General features: G+C 34.4%; 4 protein-coding genes across 4 annotated transcripts; 2 read left to right on the top strand and 2 right to left on the bottom strand.

Annotated features, from left to right (window-relative positions):
• The first annotated feature begins 5,489 nt into the window (after window positions 1-5,489).
• On the top strand, window positions 5,490-6,117 carry LOC110726807 (60S ribosomal protein L44-like). Its single transcript, XM_021906323.1, has one exon. It carries the CDS (start codon window positions 5,626-5,628, stop codon window positions 5,941-5,943), a length of 318 nt encoding a protein of 105 aa, XP_021762015.1. The 5' UTR covers window positions 5,490-5,625; the 3' UTR covers window positions 5,944-6,117.
• Window positions 6,118-10,441: 4,324 nt separating this feature from the next.
• On the top strand, window positions 10,442-11,505 carry LOC110726804. Its single transcript, XM_021906322.1, has 2 exons — window positions 10,442-10,744; window positions 10,895-11,505. The coding sequence occupies exons 1-2, from the start codon at window positions 10,645-10,647 to the stop codon at window positions 11,248-11,250; spliced, it is 456 nt and encodes a 151-aa protein (XP_021762014.1). The 5' UTR covers window positions 10,442-10,644; the 3' UTR covers window positions 11,251-11,505.
• On the bottom strand, window positions 11,472-14,270 carry LOC110726803 (nucleoside diphosphate kinase 2, chloroplastic). Its single transcript, XM_021906321.1, has 7 exons — window positions 13,845-14,270; window positions 13,703-13,759; window positions 13,492-13,578; window positions 12,889-12,969; window positions 12,682-12,794; window positions 12,498-12,547; window positions 11,472-11,745 (listed from the first exon to the last, which is right to left on the bottom strand). Exons 1-7 carry the CDS (start codon window positions 14,079-14,081, stop codon window positions 11,678-11,680), a joined length of 693 nt encoding a protein of 230 aa, XP_021762013.1. The 5' UTR covers window positions 14,082-14,270; the 3' UTR covers window positions 11,472-11,677.
• A 721-nt stretch (window positions 14,271-14,991) lies between these two features.
• LOC110726802 (uncharacterized protein slr0889-like) lies at window positions 14,992-21,210 on the bottom strand. Its single transcript, XM_021906320.1, has 12 exons — window positions 21,088-21,210; window positions 20,768-20,896; window positions 19,875-20,069; window positions 19,132-19,179; window positions 18,933-19,061; window positions 17,633-17,757; window positions 16,706-16,816; window positions 16,357-16,465; window positions 16,140-16,258; window positions 15,787-15,940; window positions 15,488-15,632; window positions 14,992-15,379 (listed from the first exon to the last, which is right to left on the bottom strand). The coding sequence occupies exons 1-12, from the start codon at window positions 21,208-21,210 to the stop codon at window positions 15,315-15,317; spliced, it is 1,452 nt and encodes a 483-aa protein (XP_021762012.1). The 3' UTR covers window positions 14,992-15,314.
• Between the last annotated feature and the right edge of the window lie 4,731 nt (window positions 21,211-25,941).

Here is a 25,941-nt window from a genome sequence, read left to right as displayed (position 1 = left end):
CTTGGCCTACTCTAACATCTTTTATAACATTTCTTCAAAAAAAAAAAAAAAAAAACTTATATATCACTCTTTTTTAACATTCACTATACTCCATATTTGTGCGTGAGATATTACTACGTATATTAACAATGTGTGGTTCCTCCAGGCGGATGCACGATCCGCATGGTGCATCCCTTTTAAAAAAAGCGAAAAGAACATTATATAGAAATGTAAAGAACATTTAGTTAAAGTGAAAAGAACATTGTATAGAATTGTAAAGAACATTGTATAGAAATGTAAAGAATATTCAATTAAACTAAAAAGAACATGTTATAGTATGTTAAATAATGTTCTTTATTTCTATGTTCTTTGATTGTCTTGTGACAATTGTTTATTTTGAAATGTTCTTTGAATTTTGTCTTTACATTATGGTGGTTGAATAAAAATAATGTTCATTAAATTAAATTATCGTTATAGGTGATAAAAAATTCGGGTTAGGTTGGGTCGGGCCTTAACATAATATTTCGTGCCCAAACCCGAAAAATATAGCAGGCTTTTTTTAGGTCGGATTTGGATTTTTTAACTAAACTAGGGTGGCCAACGCACGCGATGCGCGACATGGCTAGCCAATGCGGAGAAGTTATCAAGGCTTGTCTTCGTACTTAAGATTTTAGCTTGTACATAGTTATGATTAGTAAGCATTTTGCACGGAAAAATGTCTTATGCAATCTTTAAATACCTTGAAACTGGTAAGGATTAATACAATGAACCTTTAGAAAAAGTAACAATCGACTATTAAGTTCAAAATCATATATCCTTAACCTTTTTCTTATGTATTTTAAAGAGTAAAAAATAGCATTTATATGTTTTTCTTATAGAGTCTAGATGATTCTCTAGAATAAAATTTTGATACATATTACAAGCTGAAAAACAAAGAGAAACAAACAGAGGAATAATGAAATTTTGCATCAATTTATTCTTGAGTACCCTCTGAGTAGTTAGGACTCTTAGGTGTTAAATTTTAGTTTTGAGTTTGGATTTTGCCTAAGTCCAATGCAACGTGCATTTATACTTAGTATATATTGTTGTTAAGTCTAATATGATCATCTAATATAAAGTTTTGGTATCTTGAACCCAATGTAGAAATCCAAAATAATAAAATACGGAGTAGCTTTTATTTTTCCTCTCTTTGTATATTGGTCTAGGGGCTTTATTTTTTTATTTTTTAATACTTTGTAATTAAACCCAATGTAAGAAGAGCTTAGTTATCCAATGCAGACAAGCTTGAGCTCAGCTTAATTCAACTCAACAATACAAAGAAATACAGTAAATCATTAATAAGCTGATACTCATTAGATGCAGAGCATATAGCATTATTAGGATGCATCATATCAGAATCTCACCAAAAAAGTGGTATCTTCTCTTCTAACAAGTAACAATAAACCTTTAAGGTAGGTTAGGATTGATAAGAGAACTACTCACACCTCCTTTCCTTCAAATATAGAATATACATCCAGAGCCTAAGCACAAAGACATTCTACTCCCTTTAAAAAACATGTACCTTGAAAAATTGCATCTTTTAAAGTTGTGGACTCTCATTTTACGCTCGTAATCCCAAAATTATAATCGAAATTTAGATGTCCTTTGCATCTCATAACAACGAATCTAATAGCAATGTTGAAAGCGACCTTTGTAAAATTCTACAATCTCCAAAATCAAAACCAAAGTACAATCTAAAGATCATAAATAAAAATCCTAAAAAATCGTATAGGGAAAAAATTAAAGTACCTTTTGATCGGATTTGTGGTAGCGCTTAACTGGACAAACCACAAAGTCACTGACAAATATTCATGAAATGATCATATTGAAAGAATAGAAAGAGACATGAGGGGCTTCCATGGGGTAGTGCCTGGAAGTTGGTATATTTCCCTCGCTTATATTGTTTCTGGTTCTCCATTCACTTTAATTATCTACTATATTTTTTTTCTTTCAAAATCCAATCAAATTTAGGAAAAATAGATTAATACCCATACCCTAAAATTTAAAAAGGATAATACCTTAAAATCTAAAATCAATCAAAACCTTATAAAACAATTGAAATTAAAATTGAAAAATACCTTTGAAGATTGTCAGTGACTTTGTGGTTGAAACTTGAAACCAATAATTCAACCGATTGAATGGGAAGAGATGAAAAAGTACGGAATAACAAAGAGAAGATATACAATATTAAAAAAAATCTTGTAATATTAAATGGGGGCAAATGCATAAATACACATTTTTTGGGTTATAATTGTCACAACACTATTCATAAAAGCAAGATTCTACTTTTTACAAAGTAGGGAAGTACTGAATAACAAAGAGAAGATATACAATATTAAAAAAATCTTGTAATATTAAATGGGGGCAAATGCGTAAATACACATTTTTGGGGTTATAATTGTCACAACACTATTCATAAGAGCAAGATTCTACTTTTTATAAAGTAGGGAAATGCATTTTTAGGCTTGACCAAACCCGCCTTATTTTTGGGTTGGATCGGGTCGGGCTGAAGTTGACCAACTCTAATAATCATGTTCATTATTAAAATTACGGATTTTCTTTAAATATATATAAAGAACATAAAGTTTGATGTTTTTTTTACAAAATAGCTATATGTTTTTACAAAATAACTATATGTTCATTACAATACAACTATATGTGAGGTTCTTTATAAAACAGCTAGATTTTCTTTATAAAATAACCATATGTTCTTTAATGAACAACTAAATATTCATTCCGTCTTTTTAAAAAGAAAACGGATGCACGGAGCATTGTGCATCCGCCTTGATGGAAAAAATTTCAGTATACTAATTTCACTCCCTTAATAAAAACTTTTTGATTTCGCCATTGGCTAAGGTAAGAACCCATTTTACCTCTATACTTTCTCCTCCTCTTTTTTTCCCCTCCAACAATAAGTTGTTAAAGAAATGTGACACATGCATAAAACGTAGCATGCGCGGCTTCAAGTTGGTTGATTCATCTCATCTAGCTACTACGTAGTCTAATTGATTTTTTAGTTTTGATAACGACTGTAGGCTCTGTAGCTTGTTAAATTTGACGAATTAATCTTATTTCTTTAACCTAATGTCTACTGATTAAACCAATCACCAACTATCTATATTGAATTTTTTTTGGGCTACGTCCTTGTTGGAAAGTGACGGCCATATTGAATCAATCAAGATCTATATTTATCTAATTTTAATCTTTTTTTTTTCTTTCTTTCTTTGAGATTTTAACATAATTTTACTTTGGTCATTTCATAGATTGATAGTGATTTATATTTACAATATTTTTTTTCGCAAAATTAATTTAAATTGTTAAAATCAGGCAAAGAGAATAGAACTTTAGAGTGATGCCAAATGAAAAATTCAATAAATCAGAGGGATGTTATATAAATTACTTCATATGATTATTTCAAAAAATAAAAATAAAAAAATTACTTCATATGATAATCTCTATTGGCTATATGATATGATATCATGGATGGATGATATCTTCTATTAGCTATATGATATCATATAGTCAATAGAGGATGTCATTTAGCCATGCGTGCCATCATCCAGCTAGTAGAAAATATCATTCAGCCAATAGAGGATTTCAAAAAATCACTAGATTGACGAAATATTTCATTGGTCCATACTTACGCAATATATTCTCTTTAAATTATCACAACAATTCAATTTGATAGTCCTCAATCTCTTTGTTCGTTCTTAATTTAAGGCATGTTCACATTTACTGAACAGGGCTGAACTAAACTGAACTGATTGGAACTGAATTGAATTGAGCTGAACTGAATTGAGCTGAAATGAATATTTTATGAGAGAGAAAAATTAAGAGCTGAACTGAACTGATTAGAGTTGAACTGAACTGACTAGAGCTAAATTGAAATGAAATTAAGTAAATGTAAACATACCCATAGCCTTGAAACTCTTTTTAGTAACCCCTTATAGCCTATTTTCATATTGTATTTATTAACTGAACTAATATAAGTCAACGGTATGTTATTGAGTTGCACCGTATTTGGTACCCCCCTCTGGGACATTAGACTTTTTCCATTATTAATGTATTAGGTTTGACTATAATTTTTTACTACATAAAAATACATATTTTATCATATATAAAATATGTTGTTTTTAAGGAAAATTATAATATACGTTGTTAGATCTAATATAACGTTTCATAATATAAATTTTAAATAATTTTCATTAATATTTAATTATATAAAAATAAAGTCAAACTAGTGCACTGACAAACGTGCAAAGTTGAGTGTGTCAATTATTTTGAGTCAGATGGAGTAATACTTTTTCCTTAAGTTTTAAGGTTTTTTTCGATTCTTATAAAACGAGGGTGTTTGGAAATCATTGCCGCGATTGAAGATCAATTATAATTAAATTTCACATAATAGCATTCTTAATTATTACTCACTCTGTCCCAATTTACTTGCAACATTTTGACTGAACGCGCTTACCGATATACAAGATTGACCGTCAATATCTTTTATTATATTTATACTTATATAAACTATAAAAAGTTTATATTAAAAAAATATACATTAAAATAGATCCAATAATATCTTATATGATTACAATTGTTTTCATATAATAGCTAAAAAATATGGTCAAAATGAGATGCGTGAATAGTGCAAAAAGTCAAAGCGTTGCAAGTAATTTGGGACGGAGGGAATACAATAATAATTGTACCCTAATTACTTAATTTTAAGTACGTAAAAGTAGTAGTGGTTTATAGGTGGTTTCATCCACAAAAAACTAAAAATTCAAGATGACTCAAAATTGACCTAATAATACAAAACAACTAAGGGCTTGTTCCGATTTACTAAAAACAAGTGAAGTGAAGTGAATTGATTAGGGCTTAGCTTATCTGAACCGGATTGAACTGAACTAAATTGTTTGTGAGAGAAAAAATCAGGAACTGAACTGAATTGAAATTAAGGGTCTGTTCTAATACGATTATTTTCAGTTCAATTCAGCTAAGCTAAGTTCAGTTCAATTCAGTTCAGCTCAGTTCAGTTCAACTTCTAATTTCCTTCTCTTATAAAATATTCATTTCAGTGCAGTTCAGTTTAGCTCTAACAAGTTCAGTTCAACTCATTCAGTCAATGAGAACATACCCTAAGCTGAATTGATATTAAGCTGAATAAATTAGGCCCTAAATAATCCAACATCAATCTAAGTACGGAGTGACTCAAATTCAATCTGAACACTTAATTTGCCTAAAACTACCAAAAGCTACACCATAAAAAGTTTGAAGATCGACTCAACTCATACCCAATTAACCCAAACAAGAATAGACTTTACTCGATACGACATGAACCCGACTCGACCTGATATAACTTGACCCGACAAAAACAATCGATTCCCCCAAATCCCCAATTTCTCTAATACAAGTCCTACAAAAAGATTAGTTTCCATGGGCTTATCCCCAACACTACTAGCATCATCTCATCTCACAAAAAAAGCCCACAACTTCAAAACCCTAATCACCGTCAAAACAAATAACCCCTAATTTTCTCTCTCATCCATTCTATCTCATCTCCACCCCCATTTCAATTTCTAGGGTTTCTGCCTTCTCCTCCAACAATCTGCAAAAATGGTGAACATCCCAAAAGTGAAGAAAACCTACTGCAAGAACAAGGAATGCAAGAAACACACAACCCACAAAGTCACCCAGTACAAGAAGGGTAAGGACAGCTTAGCGGCGCAAGGTAAGCGTCGTTACGATCGCAAGCAATCTGGTTATGGAGGTCAGACTAAGCCCGTTTTCCACAAGAAGGCTAAGACTACCAAGAAGATTGTTCTCAGGCTTCAATGTCAGACTTGTAAGCACATCTCTCAACACTCCATTAAGCGTTGCAAGCACTTTGAGATTGGTGGTGATAAGAAGGGCAAGGGTACTACCCTGTTTTAGATCTATCGTTTTCTCTCTCCTCGCTTTTGTCCTGCGAAACTTGGAGGTTTAATTTTAATGGGTTTTAGTTTTTTTTTGGTAATTTTCGTTTTTTTATTTGCAATTTTTGTTGGAGATTTTGGTTTTGTATGGATCTATTTCGTGAAATCAATCAGTTTGAACCTTTTATAATTATTGGTTTTGCCTATTTGATTGTTTTTATTCCTAATATTTTATATGTTGGATGAAAAATCTCAGTATTTGAGGTTGTTTTGTTAATTTGTTGATATAATTTGTGTAGAAAAATTCATTTAGAGCTTCTTAAAATGAAAAAGATGGGTTCTTTCAGATAGTTCAGTGATTGAAGAGAAAGAGTATTTTGAATGTCAGGGCACAATCACTTTAAATGGTTATTGTGCTGCTAGAATTCGAGTATTCGCGGTGTTTGATCCTCGGTTGCTTGATTTGTGTAGTGGTATTGCATTATGCTGAATAGTATTGCTTATTGAGTGTATGATACCATTTGATAAACAGGGAAATATACTTAGGCAAGGTCATTATTTAGGTCATTGAATCTCGTAGGGCTGAAAATGATGCCTTGTCTGTGTATCTGTACCGCCATTGCTGGATCATAGAATGTTTGATTCTGCTTGGTGTCTCATCACTTTCACTGATTCGTGAATGAGATGATAATGCAAATAGCGATTTTCGAAGGTTATGGAGTATTGTTGTATTGAGTGAGGATTTGATGATAAGCCATACTGGTTTGAGATATACTACTGAGTACTGACTAGGGATTTCAAAGCCGGTACACAAAATACACTGAGGCACACAAATTAATTGCCAATTAAATCAGAAATGAACTTTCATATCATTATATATTGTAAAATTACAAATAATTAGAAAACTTTGATTTTTTTTGCATTTTTATAAAATGACACATTTAGTGGACTAATCTAGTGGCTACTCAATCCATTTTTCTTCAAGTTGTTTAAGTTGTGCTCGTATCTGCCAAGTGTTCATCAATGTTAGACTAGAGACCAAGACTGAGGCTACATTCACAAAGGTTTAAAGTCTATTAGATGTGCTCGAAAGATTTGTTTTTTCTATCGGCTGCCAATCAGTCATTGTAATGTAGGGGGCATAGCTTGTAATGAAGGGGGCATAGCTTGCTGTGCGGCACTTATTTCATGAGAGGATTGGTGGTGGTGATGGCTGCTGTGTTCTGTACTGTGATGATGCCTTGCTGATGGATTATGTTTCTTAAGGGTTGACTTTGCATGATGAGCAGCAGAATGGTGGCTATGGGGTGGCTTGACCTGATGATGTGTTTGTGTGTGGTGGTGATGAGATAAAGGAGTATTGTGATGCGTTCCATGATATTGATGAGCAGGATGGCCATGATTTTGGCTAACATGATGAGGTGCTGTGGTGTGGGGTCTATGGACTGTTGGCCTGTGATATGGTGTTGTGTGACGGTGAGTTGCTGGAGGGTGACGTCCATGGTATATCGTTTGATGGCGGGCAGGTGGTAGGTGGTGCCTATGATATATTATTCCATGGCGATGGTAGGTCATGCCCCGATGGTGGGTTGGTTGTTCATGGCTGCGGTTTCTTCTTCTCAAGTGATGAGGTAGTGTATGATGGTTCCTTAAGAATGGCCTCCTGTGATGATGTAGGGCTGGATGGCCGTGGCCATGATGTCTTCTATGATGATGGTGTCTGTGGTGGTGATGGAATATTGGCGGGGGATAGATAGGTGGGAAAAAGGGGTGTGGATGCCAAGGACCCCATTGGTGATGAAATTGTCGTTGGGGATGTTCTGCAGAATGGTGATGTTCGGAAGAGTGGTGCCTATGATGATTTGGCTCCAAATGATGATGCTCGGGCGAGTGGTGCCTATGATGGACTGGCTCCCAATGATGTTCGGGCGAGTGGTGCCTATGATGGACTGGCTCCCAATGATGGTGTCTGGGAGAGTGGTGCCTATGGATTGGCTCCCAGTGATGATGTCTTGGTGAGTGGTGCCTATGGATAGGCGGCCAATGATGTTCTCTCATATGGTGGTGGCGATGGTGATGTGGTCGCAAGAAGAACTTGTGCGGTGGTCTATGCTTGTGTGGTCTAAACTTGTGAGGCAGCTTAGGTTTGTGCGGGTGTGGCCTGAACTTATGTGGCATCTTATGACATGGATGGCACGGTGGAAGAATTATCCTCGGTGGCAAATGATAAGGTGGTAAGATAGTCTTGTGATGAGGCATAAAATGTGGCAGTAGAAAGAGTTCATGTGATGGCGGTGGGGATAGAATTAGGTGGTGGTATGGTGGCGGTGACATGGGCACACCTTCAGGTGGTGGATACATCATTTGTGGAGGAGGTGGCGGTGGTGGGAGTGGGAGTGGCGGTGGATAGTAGTTATCATTAGTAGCCATGGTCACCGACGGAAAGGTGAGAAACACAAACGCAACAAGTAGCGAAACTAGGAGGGATGCCATTGATGACTGATGAGAGAGATGACTAATGAGAGAGAGCGAGAAATGAGAAAAGGTTAACTTGTCTTAGGTAAGTGTTGTTGGATCTCAATCTGTAGAAATGTCCTTAACTTTTAATCATGATTAGGGCAAAATACACGGCCCTTTTTTGGTCAGCAATCTTTGTTGAAGTTACCATTCAAATTAGGGTATTGCCTGTGTAAATTACTCTACCTATCAACTGGATTGTAGTACTTGGGTGAAATTTTGTAGTAACTTTTTTGTCACAAGCTTGAAATGATAGATGAATCCCACCAAATATGACGGCTACTTGTTCACGTTTAAGATTTTTAACTTTTCATTTGGTAATTGCCTCTAATTTTGATTAGTAGTATGGCTTAAAAGTTAGTTGTTGACTACCAATAACCAAATTATGTTCAAACATCTGCTAAATGAAACGGCATTTGCTCTCAAAAGTGATCTTGTTTTTGGATAGTATATTTTCCACTTATCTACAATAATTGGGGAGGATAAATTAGGTAAATCTTTGTCTAAAATGTTACCTAATTTGTAACAATTTATATCTCTAAAAATTAATTAATTAGAAAATGATAGAATAACTCTTACGAGCCCTTTAATCTGTTTCTCAATTGGTGCGTAGTTGTTTTTCCTATATCTCTTGTTGATCTACATATTTATAATAATTTGTCTTTTTAAACTTGTGAAAAAGCTAGATTTTTTTTATATAGATCCGCTTTATTTGCCAATTTGGCATAAGCTAGGTCATGCAAGTCCACATGTCATGCCAGTAGACTTTGTAACTAAGCTAGTCGTGTCTAGATAAAGACCTTTTTTGGTAAATGACTTTTGCTTGACTTTTTTTGTTGGCTTTTAGTTTTTGGTTTTTCATTTGGTCAAACAAGCAAAAAACGTTTTTGGTAAACGGACTCGTTTTTATTATTATTTTTATTATTATTATTATTATTATTATTATTATTATTATTATTATTTGCAATGTATATTACAAAGATAATAAAATATTTCAATGTCTTTATAAGTCATTTTTATATAAAACCCACAACCAACAACGAACTGTACTAAACATATTTATTAACAGCTAATAGTCAAACAACCAACATAAAAAGCCAATACAAACAGCTGGTCAGCTCAGCCAAGAAAAACAGTCAGCAGCCGACAACCAATTACCAAACAAGACCAAAGTTGTGTTATAGAGCTTGTTTTTAACATAAGTCATTCATAAGTCGACTCATTGTATTCCTTTTGCATTTTGCCAAAAATTTGAAAATGATGTTTATACAAGATTCATAACATAGTAGTGTATTGGACATGTTGTGCTAGGTTTGTAGCAATTTGTCAAGTCATTTTCATATTGTGTCTAATCAACTCTTTTGTTAGCAGAATAGATTATTAGGAAATGAGATGATAACACTTGTAAGTCCCTTAAAACTTGTTCCGCAATTGATGCATTATTGTTTTTCCACAATTCTTGTTGGCCTAAATACCTTAATTATTTTTGTACTTCTGAAAAAAAAAAAGTTAAATCCTTTATGGATCCTCGAGTTGGGCACAGGCTAGGGTCATGCTAGTCTATGTGTCATGTTAGTGAACTTTTTACTTACGCAAAATCATGCCTAGATGGTCTAAAGGAAGTTGCATTGTGCATAGTTTATTGTAAACTTTTATAATAGGAGTCATGCACAAGTTGACTCGTCGTGCTCTGATTATACTTTTGCCAAAGTTTGAAAAGCAAGTTGAAGAGTACAAAGTTGAAAACATCTCTACCAAAATTTGCAACTACTAATATTGTACACTAATTTTCTTTGATAGAAACTTACATAATCAATCATATTTAAGGTGTATTGCATACACTAATTTTCTTTGATATACACTCCGGTATACCGTACACCGGGATCATTCGCTCATTTAATCAACAAATGAGCAAATATTTATTGATTAAATAAGCAAATGACCGGGAATGTATGGTACACCACTACACCCGGGTATACATAATAGAATCTCTAATAAAAAATTTTGAGCTTTAGCAAGAAAAATTGAAGGCGGGATTGTAGTTGGGTGTCGTATAATATTTCAACAAGTTTGGTGAACAAGTTTCCCGCTCTATGTTCTTCAACTCCCTCATTTCCCCCCTTTTCCCTTGTTTTCCTTCCATTTTCATTTTTCAGAATACACAGATTGAAGAGAGAGAAAGTGAGATAGATTTTGAAGAGAGATGTTTGGGAGGATTAGATCGTCGCCGTCACCGGTGGAATTGTTGGAATTAGAGCGTCTTCCTTCCAAGCTTCTCAAACACGATTCTCTCTCCATCTATGGTATCAACCCTTTTTTCTTTACAAAATTGATTTAGGGTTTTTAATTTGATGCTTCAACTTTACACTCAATTTGATTGATTGACCAATTCAACTGCTGAAAATTTGTAATTTGATTGATTAAGTGGTTTTTCATTGAACTTTTTGATGTAGAATCGACGCTTGTGAAGCTCAAGCAAGGCTCTCAACGTAATCTTGGCCCGACAGTTCAAGATTCTATGGAAATTGAATCAAATTCGATTGTTTCCGGGGATTCTTCCAAGGTTTTAGGGTTGTGCGGCGAGCAAGAACGACTAACTGCCTGTAATACTGATAGTTCTTGTATTGGTGTTTCTTCGAATCGTAATCAGGAACAGAAGATAGGCAGAGAAATCTCGATACATTGTCTGTTTTCCAAGTATGCTACTTCTCGAAAAAAAGAAGGGGGAGCTGGTTGTAATGGTGGTTCTTCGAGGAGTTTCTCCACTTGTTCGAGTGATTCTGAATCGACAGGTTGCTCAAGACTCTAAGCTATACTCGACGACAGTGCGTGTTTGGGAAGGTGGCAGCGTTTTCTTTGCTGATTAATTACAGTAAGGGTGTACAATCATTGTAACAATATTTATGTTATTGTAATGTTAAATCGTGTTGATTAATCTGATAAATATCGCCAAATGTATTGTCTGATTGAATTTTGGATTTTCAGCAATCAAAAGGGATAAACTTCACATATTGTTACAATTGTAATGCATGATCAGTAATGAATCATCAGCGTTTTATTACAACAGCAACTTGTATTTGATTACAAAACTTGTGATTGTCTATATGAAAATACACAAATCATATAGAGAATACATTTGAAGCACACGGCAAAATTAATGTTTAGCCAGTGCAAACAAGGCCTCAAAACTGTGCAACGCTCTATCAATAGAATTACAAAAACGGGTCAAAAGATGACTACTCCCTCAGCCATGGTGCTTGAGCAGGGGTCCATTGGCATACTTCACCTTCTTTAAACCACAGACCTGCAATGCGAGTATAAAGTCAGATACAAATATTCAATTCTTTCAATATTCAAGTACATTAACATTACATGTATATCAATGCTGATGAATGTATGAGTACAATTGTACAAACAACCAGCCCAAAAAGTAGGTTGATAGACATTGCTAATTTGCTATCCTTAATAGCACTATCAATTTTCAGAAAAATCTTGTCGTGCAGCAGAAAATCATCTGTAGTTGCAGCAGAGTTTTGTTGCTTTTATAGCTTCCCCGTCAAGTGAGAGTTTCTTAGGCTTCTAATGTTACACAGAGTAGGAAACACACCCTCATATAAGTCATATTGATCTCATCACTTAAAGTTTTTGGAGGATAGAATATATGAACTCTGTAATCAATCTATGATAAAGAATGGCGATTTCAAGAGTGGCAATTCATGATAAACCCTTTCTCAGCAAGCAACTGTCTAAGCAGAATTACTAGTAGTTTCCCCTTTCCTGATCTCTAATGTACGAATCATACCATATTAACAAGATTTTGAACTCCTAGTACTTGAGTTTCTAACCATTAGACAGAAATGTATTGCCGTGTAACACATTGGTAATAAACCATAAATCATTCAGAAGGCCACAAATGCCATCAGAAACAATATGCCATATACAATGTCACATAATAGGCACATTTACAATTAGACACATTAACCAAACATGACAACAATGAAGTAATTCAGAGAGAAAGCCTCAAGATGAGTAAGATTGAAGCATAGAAGTTCCTACCTATTTCACGCTTTCCATTGTCAGGGCTATCACTTCCATGAACCACATTCCTGCAAGTATTAGGTAGCGTTAAGAGCAAAGCAGAGTAGAGCAGAGCAAAGAAGAGAAGAGCAGAGCATAGCTGATCAGTTCTAAAATAGCATCACGAATCTGTCACTATAACAGTGTAGGTTAAAAGACCAACCTTCCAGTTTGAACAGCAAGATCTCCTCTAATAGTTCCAGGTTCAGCTTGAAGAGGATCTGTGGCCCCTATTAGCTTACGTGATGATGCAACAACTCCAACACCCTCCCAAGCCTAGAATCATCAAACATCGCCTCAAATTTCTACTAACGTATATCCCAACTCCAATATTGCATGTAAGAAGACCATAAAGGATAATAAATCTTACCATACACACAACGGGACCAGAAGTAATGTATTCGATCAGCTTCTGATAAAACGACTTTGAACTTAAATCCTTGTAGTGCTCCTGTGGATATTAAGGCAAATAAGAACCCACCGAAACTCAACAAAAAAAATATAAAAACCCATTCTTTCAGTGATCTCTAGTCAACTTCTTTGCCACCCTAAGGGTCTATCTAATCAAGAGGCTTGTATCCCCGATTTCAATTACTCTTATACAATAGGATATAAGCCTTATTAGGATGATATCTTGTTTTCTCCCAGTAATTGAATATATATTTTCCAATCAGTAAAATTAAACTTACCCCTATATTTCGTCACATTCTAACAATTGAGTTTGAGCTTCATACAACCCAACATAATTTAATTATATATAGTCAATTAAAACAAAAAGTGTGTTAATTTTACTAGAAGAAACCTAGCTCACAATAAGCAGCCAATTCTCATAAGTTTAGACATATTCATAACAAAAATCGAATTAACCAGGCACAGAACACCTAAAGTCCTAATCTAGCAAACAATATACCCAATTTATCAAAAGAAGCAAGAAAATTCTTTAAATAGAATTGACAAAATTATATAATTATACCTCAGCTAATTCTTGGGGGCATTGATACATCTTCAACCCAATCAACTTAAAACCCTTCTTCTCAAATCTTGAGATTATTTCTCCAACCTAAACAAAATTGAATTTCATCAATTACCCATTTCAGCAAATCTTCAATCCAATAAAAGCCATAATTTTTTTCCTTTAATTAAAACAAACCCATTAAAAAAATCAATCAAAATTAAAAACATACAAGGCCACGCTGAACCCCATCTGGTTTAATCATAATGTAGGTCTCCTCAACTTGATTCTGCAATAACACCAAAAAAGGATGAAATTCAAAATAATTTATCCAAAAAAAGTTAAAAAGTGAAATTCAATGAAGAAAAACAGACCATTGAAGCAACTAAGTGAGGAAGAAAGATGCGGGGTTTGAAGGAATTCTTTCGGAGAGGAGAGAAAGTTGAAAGAGGGCATTTTGTGGAAAAAAGATGGGATTGTGAGTGAAATGCAGCTAACTTTTGGTGGTTGTTGCGGCGGAAGAGGAGGTTTTGGTGGTGGGAAGGAAGGGATGAGTTTGGTAGCGATGAAATGCAATTGCAAGGACTGCTTAATCCACTTATTGCTTCCATTTTCTCTCTCTTCCTTCAACCAAAAACTAACAATGGTGAAGATGATGAGAATTTTTTTGGGTTTTGTGTGAAATGGTGGGTTGTGTTAAGGAGTTTAAGATATGGAATTTGTTTGCTCTTTTGAAGTCACAAATTCACTCACAAAACCCTTGTGTAATAATATTGAAAATGTGGTTAATAGTGTAACTTAGATCATTGGAGAGAAGAACATTAAACATCGAGAAAACGGAGGGGGGTTGGAAAACTAGTGTTTAAATTATAAAATACGTAATAGGTGTAATGAATTGTAAAATATGATGAATTTGATCACAGTAATTTTCTTTCTCATCAACTCCACCTAATAAAAAATTTAAAATGATAGTAGATACATTAAATAATACAAAGTATGAGTTGAAAGAAGTAAACCACGGAGTAGTAGTATATCAGGCTATAGATGCCTTACTCTCGACCTAATTGGATACTACCTTTGTCGTCCTCCTTTGTTTGCTCCATTGGGGAGAATTACCTATTTAATTTTTGGTTGAAAAAGACTTGATGAGAAAGAAAAATGGTGGTGTTAGTGAAGTGGTTGTGAGAGAAAGAGTGCAGTTCTTATTTCTATAACTAAAAGTAATATGGAACAAACTTAAAAGGATATACTAAAAAGATAAATGAGGCAAACATAAAGGGACAGAGTGAGCACAATACAAAGAATCTACGAACCTTTCCATTTTTCTCAATTATTGTATCTCTTGAAAGAACATATTCACATTGTACGGAATAAAATTTATACTTCGGTTTCTCTTCTATTTTAATGATTTTATGATTTTTATCTAGCATCAATGGATCGTCCTGAATTATGCTCAACCTGATTGTATGAAAAATTCAATATATGTTAACCCAAAATTTTATAGCCCAATAAAGATGCCCATTGTTGTTAAAAATGTTGAACATGTATTCACTTTCAGATTGTATTGGAACATGTATCAGCAGTATCACCTGCTAAGGTTTACAGAAAACATCTTAAATTATGCCAATAGGCATCAGAGTGGCTAGAATAATACAAGAGATATCAAAATGAGCCGCTTATCAGTTCTTCTCTTCCTTTTTTCTGTAATAACTCAATAAAGAATGATAACACAACAACAGAAAGGCATTAACAAGAAGAAATGAGTGAACAAAGGAGGATGAGACAGTAGCTATTTGTATGTTCTCCAAATTTGCATCTGTCTCTAGCCTGACAATCGTTAATAGCTATCGCCTACGGAATGTTCTTCTGAACCAGCCGTGTCTTTGTGTTTTTTCCTTCATATCCTTGGCTGTACAACCACCGGAAATCATAGTCATGATTAATCATACAAGTAGATATCAAATCTAAAGGCATAAAATAGCTGATATTCTGGTACAGTAATAGACTCAAGGGTTACCTTGAAGTCTACCAGCACGATATAAAGCTTCTTCTGCTATGGGTCGCCATTCTTCAGCACACGAAAAGTTCATGCCCATGCCAACACTTAGCCCTCTTAATAGATGAACAGTTCGAAGAACAGAAAACAGTTCTTCAGGAAAAGCCTTCAGATACAATCAAACAAGAGAGCAGAACTTTTAGGGGATTTAATTTGTGTAAAAAATAAGAAAGAAAAGAGAGATGCAACGTTTATGATAAGAAAAAAAGAAGGATTGAAAAACATTTTGGACAAACAATTTAAGCATCAAAATTTAGCACCTCAACAGAAATCTTTTTAATAGAGGATCCCTCAGAGAAAGGTTGCAGCATTGTTACTCCAGGAGGTAGCTTTGTGTCAAACATTGTCTGTGCTAACTTCAACATCTCCTCTTGTTCATTTTCGCATTTACTCAAAGTGTTTATACCAAGCTCCCTATAAACAGTCAAGAAATAAGTCAAGGATGAGAATCAGAGCATCAGATTGATATGGAAGTTTTTCTAACCTAATGTCCGTATATATGGTTTTTAGATTAATTTCAATGAGATAGATTTGTACTTCCTATTTTTGAGAAAAACTAAACCCACGAAGCTCAGAGAAATCAATTCCAAAAGAATTGTCAGTTTGTAACCACCTATAGCTTTCGATTGCTCTTATAGGATCATTATCAGCCATAGCAAGCACTAGATTTGCATATCCAAGCCTCAGATTCTCTGGGAGGTCTTTTACTTGCCCATAGTCTAGCAATGCAACCTAAATAGTAGCCAAGTTCGATTAACATACGCAATTCAAAAGTAGTCAACATAAAGAGTTCAATGCTTGTAACTTTATAGGCAATTAACCTCACTCACCTCAGAACCTTTACATATCAGAATATTTCCAGGATGAGGATCTGCATGGAAAAATCCACTCTTTACTATCATCTGCCCATATGCCACAGCCAAGCTTTTGAGGATATTCCTGCATGTAAAGATGTTTGCACACCCAATATAGATTAAACCATGCTAAGTATTATCGTGCTAACAAAGCTAGAAGTAAAAATTTTGTTGCGTTTTCAAAGAGCATGAAAGAATAGAGAGTAAATGAATGTAAAGCTATATGGATGTATAAACACAAATACACAATCCATTAGCAGTCACAAAGTCACTAGGAAACGAGGTAAAATGAGATTGCATACTTCTAAGTGAAAAGTGGGCTTACTGCTTTGCTGCAACTGCAACCCTACCATTAGGGTTGAGGCCTCTTTTGGCCATTTCATCTCCAAGTCTCAAAATTGGGATCCCATCAATGTAGTCCATCACCAATACCCTCCTGATTAAAAAAAATAATAATAAAAAAAAAAACTTATAAAAAAAATCTTAATAGAAATGCTTTAGCTCTACTGCATATAATTTATATTCATCAACCACACAATTAACCATTAACGTAGACATCATATTTCATTTAAAAGTAGAATTCATCCACATACTTATTATAGGCATCATATTAAAATGTGCAGCATTTAAGCATTTTGCACTTGTTTGTTATTATAAATCAGTAAGAATGCCTCCCTTGTCAAAAAAAAAAAAAAAAGAAAAAAAAAAAGAATGCCATTTTCTTGTGAAGTATTCCCTTCGTCCCTTATTTTTTGCCCCATATGGTCAATTTCCTTTTTAGGCCGTTCCTTTAATTTTGCCCCGTTCTATTTTTGAACATATGGGACCATATGTTTACTCCCACAACCACTCCATTAACTCCACTACTTTTCTCTCTCGTCATTTTATCCAACCAAAAAATAAAGTAACATTTCTCCATGGGGCAAAATAAGGGACGGAGGGAGTTGTAGGTCAGCCAATGCCTTTTGAAGGGGTATGGATACAGTTGCTCTGTCAATCCAAATCGAGGCACTTCACACATATGTTCTACCCCTAACCCTGACACATGCTAGAGCCTAATAAGAGGCACTCAAGAATAGGAAAAACAAACTGTAGTTCTTTGCATACGTTTTTCTTTTTCCAGGACTGATAGGATATAGACAAATAAGGTTGTACAATCTACAGCTGTGAAAGAGAGCATATATATGGCTGTGAATGGTTCAATAGTGGATGAGATTTTACCCGCCCATCAAAATCACAATGAGAAGCTTACCTACTGACCAAGTCCTTCATGACTCGTGGTACCAGAACAGGACTCTTCTTGTTATTCTCATACAGGAATTGCCTGATCTTATCCATCGCAGCAGCCTCTCTTGTAAAGTCAAATTCATTTGCAATCTTATGGAGGAAAAAAAATATATAAATTAAACTTTCCAGTCAGGATCAGGAGCAAACAGGAAAGTTCTTGAAGGTAGCACATGATCAACCCAGAAACCACTAAACATGATTGATAATGAAGTCAATTGGGAAGTATATAAATTATCACAATAAATTACCTATAAAACCCCGGAGTATTTGACAATAATCATGGGAAATTGAATCTAGAAGAGAACTTAGGAAAGGATTTATCATATCCTAAAATCATCAGAAATTGAATCCAGAGGAGAACTTTGGAAAGGATTTAGCATATCCTAAAAAAACAGCTAAAGATACATACATATGAATAAAATTGTTAAACTAGTCCTGTAGCATCTCTCAACTTATTTCTCTTTACCTAACTGCATGGAAAGACATGCACACAGAAACCAAATTTTTAACCAACTGAACACATTTCTGTCAAGTTAAAAAATAAATTTCAAGTACTTCCTATGTTCCATAATAATAGCAATTAGCAACCCTTGTTTTTTTAGGAAGTTTCACCTTAATTGCTACATACTTTATATGGATAAGGAGCCTCTGTCTCCCCACATTCCATGGGCTTCTCTCTCTCTCTCTCATCATATGGGCTCCTAAAATCTTGCATTTACTCACCATGTTGCAAATATGGAGCTAAAGAGGGATAATTTGTCCACTGACAACAGTCTGACATACAGGTTACTTGACTGTGCGCAGCATAAACTGATAAAACTTTCAGATATGGATAAACCATGAAGCATACTTTCTCAAACAGTAATGCAGGAGATCCGTTCATTCTGACCCAATTAAGTTCAACCCTCAAACATGCAATTTATACTTATGAATCATTTTACGATATCGCATATTACACATGGAAAACATGAGATAGAGACTTGTGCACAAAATAAACTAAGTTTTTTTTTTTTTTTTTTTGATAAAAGACCAATTTGATGGTATTAAAACAGCCATAAATTTCATAGCCATGTAAACACATGTTTTTGCAAAATAAATCTAATCACGAGTCATGTTGTAGCAGTCTAGCAGGGGCATGAGTTACCACAAAAGCACTAATTCCAATTAATGATTAACTCCCTTCATTACAGTTTACTTATTCCCAGCTTTAGGTTTAAAGGATGACAATGAAGATAGGAGAGAAAATAACAAAAATAAAATTTCACCTGTTTCTCCATTTCCTTTGTCACAGAATAGAGATCAAATTTAATATCTGTCTTCTGCATGTATAAAGCAAAAGCTTGCAGATTACGAATATCAGTCATCATCAACTCTTGAACTCCAGGATGTTGGACCTAGAAGATTTTCAAGCATCAGATGCTAGTCACACTATTAAAGCTCCTAGAAAGTATCCAAGTAATCTACCTTAACAACCACATCGCTGGTGTTACCCTTCAACTTTGCACGGTGGACCTAAATTAAAAGAGAATACAAGAAATGCATAAGATCCAGCATGCATGTTCAAGTAAAAGAATATATCAATAAAAACAGCTTAGCTGAATCATAGATATATCTATTTGAGAGCAAGTCATGGTGCAGAAACCAGACCTATATACTGTGTTGACAAGTTATGTCTATTGATACAGTGCTCTCAACAATCATAACAGCCAAAGTAGTCCACAGTAAGCAAAAAAACACACTTATTCCCAACACGATCCTTAGATATTTGCAAGCAGTATTGCCTGAATTTTTTTCACATACTAGTACTCACATTAATAAAGGTAAGATCACTAGGACTCTAGGAGACAATAAATACTATACTCAGATTGAAGAGTAGACTGAAGTGGCATTCACGCAGAATGACATTCATTCTTAATTTCTGGATAAAACATTACAAATGATCCTGAGTGTGATAAAATATCCCTTAGTTCCATAGGGTTTTCAGATTAATGACCTTGTAGACAAGTCTAAATCTTAATGGGGGGGAAACTGAACCTTTAAAATTCTTTGTAATATGCAAACACAGAAGGACCTTATAGCAAATCTATCAGAGAAACATAGAATAACAAAATACATCTTGTCAAGAACATGTCCGACTTAAAAGTATCAACATAACAACGAGATAAGTCAAAGGAAAGACTTCAGAATCTGCAATGTAGAAGACATACCTGTGCAATGGAAGCAGAACCAAGAGGATTTTCATCAAATACATCAAACATTTCTCCAATGCTTTTTCCTAACTCTTTCTCTAACACATGCTGAACAGTCTCATAAGGTGTGGGGGGAGCTTGATCACAAAGAGTCACCAGCCGTCGCACCCATGCAGCAGGGGCCAAATCCGGTTTCCCAACAATTTGAGCAATCTAATCAAACCCTCATCACCAAAAGCATTCAGAATATAAACTTTAGTCATTTATCAAATTCACAGGCCAATATATTCCCCACACATCATAATAACCTCGATATGATATTGAACAAAACTTATCAACTATAGCAATAATGGGACACAATCCAGTACAGAATCCATTCTTTAAAGTAAACCATTTTAAATTATACAAATTTAGATGCAAGATTAAGATTTTACTTTAGTTACCAATGTTGGAATTATAGATTAATAAGAATGCCAAGATGCCCTTTCAATAGAGAAATAACTGATAATGTAAAAGATAGCAAATTTTCAACATAAAGTTTCAACCCATAGAAGACTTTACAATATTGAACACAATTATCAGCTCATAGCTCAACTATAGAAATGGTGGAGCACAATCCAATAAATACAAACCATTCTTAAAAGCCATCCAACTAACCGCTTTAAATTACAATAATTTGCATGCAAGATTATAATTTTACTCCAAAGGAACAAATGGCCATTGAAAAATATAGATTAATGAAGGGCACACCACTTTATTAGAAAACAAAAAGGCAACAAATATTCAACATAAATAATCAAAAACTTTTTCTAAGTATTAATGCAAATTTCAATGTTTATGATCGACATTCAATTAAACCCACCAAAAATCAAGAAAAAAACTGCATTAAAAAAATGAGAAACTTTAAATACCTTAAGAAAGAACCCACCAAGATCATAGCACATATTGTAAATCTTATCAGCAGCAATCTCATGTTGCCTTTCCCACATTTCCTCTTGCTTCTTTGCATCTTTCACAAAACTCACTTGAACTTGAAACACCTAAAAATTCACACCAAAATTCAATAAAAAAAACAACAAAATTGGAATTAAACCCATTTTAGACTACAACCCATAACCATAATTATGCAAATAATCTTAAATTAAAACCAATTAAAAATTGGAAAAAAAACCCATACCCACAAAAATCGAAACAACCCAACAAAAATATAGAAGAACCCCAGAAATTAAACCTTATAACCAGTATAGATTTCAGCAGTACGAGCCCAGAATTGAAGAGAACGATGCCATGGTCTTAATTGAGCCGATAGTTTATCTCGAAATTCATCAAATTGTGGAGCAGGAAAAAGAGGCATTTTTTTTTGCTCTTTCCTGAGTGTTCAAAGTGAATCTGAAACAATAGTATATTCAATTTTTTTTTTTAATTTTTTTTGGATGAACAGTTGCCGCACGTTTAAGTAATGTTTGTCTTCAAAAAAAAAAAAAAAAAAAAAAAGAATTTTAGTTTCAGTGTTGTGTAATTGCGTTGCTCTATTCTTGTTGGTTCTAAAAATATTCTGATACTGAAATAATGAAGGAGGAATGAAGAGGATTAAGTGATCAACTAATGCCAGAAAAATGATGCTTAGCCTTACAAAATTGTGGCTCAAAACAAGGTCATGTAAATTGCATTGCGGATGTTGCTTCTGGCTTCAGCAACTGTGCTCACGCATGGGCCGTAGACCATGTAAAGCTTGGTTTAGAGAGAAAATTTGCATTTCACAACCAAGAAGTTAGATATGAATTCCTTTACCGTTTCTCTTATTTTCAAAGTGTCAAGTCCACTAGGGCACTTTTCTTTACCAACAAAAAAATAAAAATAAAAATGTAAAGACCCACAATTTCATCTAATGAGGAAATATTTTTTTAGTAGAATTACGGGCTTAAGGCCTAGTGTTGATGGTAAAGTGTCAAATTGGCCCATTAGTTGGTTTGGGTTGGATTTGGTTATTTCGAATTTGAGACATTAGTATTATGTGCACCATTAGGAATAGGTGTACGGTGTACCACATTTATACTTTTGAACATTTAGTAAAAAAAAATTGAACATTTTACAAAAAATGTACATTTAGTAAAAAAAAAAAATATGAACATGTCACAAAAACTGAACATAAACATGCAATTTTTATGTTCATATTTTATAAGGAAATATTCATTTTGTATACAGTAAATGTTCAGTTTATATTACAAAACTATTGAATTATTATAAGTCAGACAAACTTTTTTCAAATTAAATTGTTTTACTTGTAATAATTCAAAATTTGCAATTGTTTAGATTTTTATACTAAATGTTCAAAATTTGTTAGTGTTCATATTTTTTTTTACTAAATGTTCAAAAGTATAGGCATAGTGCATTGCGATTGTTCATATTTTTTTTACTAAATGTTTAAAATTTGTGATGTTCGGATTTTTTTACTAAATGTTCAAAATTTGCGATTGTTCAGATTTTTTTTAATAAATGTTCAAAAGTATAGGCGTGATGTATTGCGATTGTTCAGATTTTTTAACTAAATGTTCAAAAATTGCGATGTTCAGATTTTTTAACTAAATGTTCAAAAATTGCGATGTTCAGATGTTTTTACTACATGTTCAAAATTTGCAATTGTTCGGATTTTTTTACTAAATGTTCAAAAGTATAGGCGTGGTGCACCTAATTCTAGATGCACCATGGTGCATTTTAAAATTTGCCATGTTTAAGGATAAGGTCAATTTAGGATTTTGGGTTAGGTCGGGTTGTTTAAAGTCGAGTCAATTTTTGACACTATCTACAGTATTGGATCAATTTCAAGAAAAATATTTTTTTTTTATTTTTGGTATAATGTAATTTCTTACAATAGTTAGGAAAATATTTGAATGCATGCAACATGATTAATTTATTATTACAAGATAATATTATCCCTAACATGTATGTTTCATATACATTGAATGTTTTGTAGCAGTGTTGCTTCACAGGAGGCGTTTGGTAACTGTAGACACCAATTTGTGTCTCCCCAAAACCAAACCCAGTGATGAGTACTTTTCGCGTCGAATCATAATCGAATGAAGTGAAAGTGTGGAAAGTTTAGTGTTGCGGATAGTTTTAATTTCTTTTCTCTTCTCTCTGTTTTTGAAAACTTATTTTAAGAAAAACAGTCAATCCAGTTTGATTGGTCCATGATATGGGTCCAATAGTAGTGTAGTTGGATGGGGCTTGACAAGAGCTTTCCAACGATATATTATAAGCACAAAATTCCGATGAATATTGAGGAAATTGTGGCCAATTTACTGAACCGGGCCCGATTTGAGCCTTATATGCGGCCCAATGATCTAGTGGAGGGCCTAATATAGATTTATCATTCCTAATGCAATTAGGAATGGTTTTTAGTCTTCTAGATTCTTCTAGAAGGTTCTTTTCATTCCTAATTCAATTAGCATTGATAAATTGACTTTTGTTGTCTTTTCAGAGTTTTAATTAAGATCACAGAACATTTTTGAGGAAAAATACGATTTTATCCTCCTGTACGACAATTTTTATTTGATTTTAAGAAAACGCGTGAATTTCTGAGTCAGCGCCAAACGCCAGCTGTAGCGCCTGGCGTCTGACGCTAGCATTGGCGCCTGGCGCCAATGGCCGGCGTTGGCGCTAACATTGTTTTATCCGCGTCAGAACTCTGTTTTGATATTTTATCTTTTTGGTTAATTTTCTTTATAAATAGCCTCTTAAAACTCTGTTTTCAATCATCAGTTTTCATCAAATATCATCAATTCTCATCTAATTATCACCAACTCTCATCAAGTTTTTCTTGATTACTCTCTCTCTCTCTTTTCTAAACTAGCTTCTCTCAAATACAAAATTCTGCATGCATTAGATCTAGATACACCTAGACAAGTTCGAAGTTGCCTTCACCCTAGACGTGAAAGGTTTAATTTTTGAGGGTTTGGTCTCAAATCTCTATTTCAATTATTTAATTATTGTTTATTATTTTCCTTGGAGTTACTTACGTGTGTATTTTGTTATTAGAAAGAGGTACGAGACATCAAAGTAAGTATTTTGATGGTTTTTAATCATGTTTATGATGTTATTATGATATTCCTAGTATCATGTATAGGGTAATTTTAATATCAAGTATAATTGTTATGATGCTTCCTATGTTCTTCCTAATATTTATTCATGTTAGGGTTAAATATATGATTTTTATGCTTAGTGACATGTTAGGGTTTGTTATTAACCTTGTTAGTATCATGCCTAGGATCTTGTTATTATTATGCTTTATTATTAACATATTATTATGATTATGATTATTTTAATTATTATTATGATTATAATTATTATTTTGTTTATTATTTTTATTATTATGTTGCTTGATATATATTTATTGTTATTGCTTGATCACACCTTTTATGCATGTTTTAAGGGAATTTATACTTGTAATTACGCTTAATAAGATAATTAATAATCTTGTTTAGGGTTAATTTGATTATATTTCAAGTGATCGCCAATAATAGTTTTATTTGTGCATTAAATTCAACCAACATAGATAAACAGGTTTAGGGTTAATCCTATTGCTTGTATGTTAGTCAAAAGGCGCACATGAATACGATCAGAATAAAGTAGAGGCCTATTATTAGGGCAGGTTCAATCTCTTTTAGGTTGGATTTGTACCTTCATCCCCGAACTCTATTTGGTTCAAGACCTTATGGAGTTGACGACCTCTTGGATCGTTAAGGGGTGTAACCTTCACCCTATGAACGGTTTACAAGTTCCTAAAACTTGTTGGCGACTCTTTTGCTCTATCTTCTTTCCCTTTGGACGCCACTGCACCATGCTTAAGTGTATAATCACAGTGGGGTTCAAGCTAGGGATTAACGCTTGAAATATTTCCTACAGTAACAAATTAGTAAATGTAAGGGAATGGAAACAAATTAGGAGGGGAAAGGGTAATATATAGGGACTTGTTATTCATCGCCCGCAAATCTCTACATAAAGCCCACATTTTATAATTTTTTGACAAATTTGCCCTTTTTTTAATTTTAACGGAAGATAAATTTTTCGCACTAAAAAAATGTGGAGCAGCACCGGATCGCCGAGGATCACCGGAGAATCGCCGTCGTCATCGGAAAACGAGGTTCGTAACGCATCGTAAGGACGAAATGGTGGCTGGCGCCTAGCCAAAAGGCCATGCCGTGGTTGTGGCGCCTAGCCAGGACGCCGCCACCGTGGTCACGGCGCCTGGTGGAGAAGCCTCGACCATAGTAGTGGCGCCTGGCCAGGACGCCGGAGCCACGGCCAAGGCGCCTGGCCAGGCGCCAGTAGGGGAATATTTTTTTTTTTTATTTTTTTTATTTTTTAATTTAATCCCCTTTTTTTTTGTTTGTTTTTGTTAATTTAATCTTAATGTAATTATATTTATACGTTATATGTTATTGTTACAGGATTATGGTGGAGACGGAAATGATTACAGTGGGATTTTTGTACATGATGGCCTGTTCGAAGATGCTCAACAAGCGATTGATTGGGCAAAACAGGTTGCAATTAGATCAGGCTTTTGTTTAGTAGTAGCAACTCATAAATCTCAACGGGATGGTAGAATGGATCGCATTTTGAGATGCGACCGTTATCGCAAAAGAGAAGAACGAGATTTCAGTAAAGCGATTCGGTTTGACTCAAAGCGAGGACTTGGATAGGTCTCTGCAGCGTATCCGGTGGGGAGGGGGACCTTGCGGTCAAAATCATTGGTTCGATGCGCCACTTGATCTCTTTGCCGTTGCAAACATCTACAAGTGTGCAGTCATGCATTTCGGCCTTGGTTTACATAGTCGAGCCTATTATCCATGTACAACGGTTCTGCCCTGGTGTTCGCGCGAGACCGTCACCAGACCGGTAAGGGACGTTGCTATTGGATTTCTTGGGCCGTCATACAGACATTTTATCCGATTAGACATGTCACCCGATTTTCCGGTCCCAAATATCATACCGAAGTGGTATGAAATTCGTAGAGCAAGCGTGGAGGGTTGGGATGCTTTGTACCATGCTCGCGTGCAACAGTGGAACAATTTAATTGCCATGT

The sequence above is a fragment of the Chenopodium quinoa genome, unplaced genomic scaffold, assembly GCF_001683475.1.
Source record: "Chenopodium quinoa cultivar QQ74 unplaced genomic scaffold, ASM168347v1, whole genome shotgun sequence".
NCBI lineage: Eukaryota > Viridiplantae > Streptophyta > Magnoliopsida > Caryophyllales > Amaranthaceae > Chenopodium > Chenopodium quinoa.
Note: the sequence above shows the minus strand (reverse complement) of the source record. Positions and strands in the feature narration are given on the sequence as shown.

Excerpts from the sequence above, each read along its gene's own strand:
- LOC110726802 (XM_021906320.1), bottom strand. The coding sequence starts at position 21,210 with ATGCCTCTTTTTCCTGCTCCACAATTTGATGAATTTCGAGATAAACTA. Across the intron at positions 19,180-19,874 it reads GTTCTGCTTCCATTGCACAG|GTCCACCGTGCAAAGTTGAA; the intron begins GTATGTCTTCTA and ends CTTTTAATTTAG. Across the intron at positions 15,380-15,487 it reads TCGTGCTGGTAGACTTCAAG|CCAAGGATATGAAGGAAAAA; the intron begins GTAACCCTTGAG and ends GTGGTTGTACAG.
- LOC110726804 (XM_021906322.1), top strand. The coding sequence starts at position 10,645 with ATGTTTGGGAGGATTAGATCGTCGCCGTCACCGGTGGAATTGTTGGAA. Across the intron at positions 10,745-10,894 it reads CGATTCTCTCTCCATCTATG|AATCGACGCTTGTGAAGCTC; the intron begins GTATCAACCCTT and ends TTTTTGATGTAG.
- LOC110726807 (XM_021906323.1), top strand. The coding sequence starts at position 5,626 with ATGGTGAACATCCCAAAAGTGAAGAAAACCTACTGCAAGAACAAGGAA.
- LOC110726803 (XM_021906321.1), bottom strand. The coding sequence starts at position 14,081 with ATGGAAGCAATAAGTGGATTAAGCAGTCCTTGCAATTGCATTTCATCG. Across the intron at positions 13,760-13,844 it reads CTCACTTAGTTGCTTCAATG|AATCAAGTTGAGGAGACCTA; the intron begins GTCTGTTTTTCT and ends GTGTTATTGCAG. Across the intron at positions 12,970-13,491 it reads GCCCCCAAGAATTAGCTGAG|GAGCACTACAAGGATTTAAG; the intron begins GTATAATTATAT and ends TAATATCCACAG.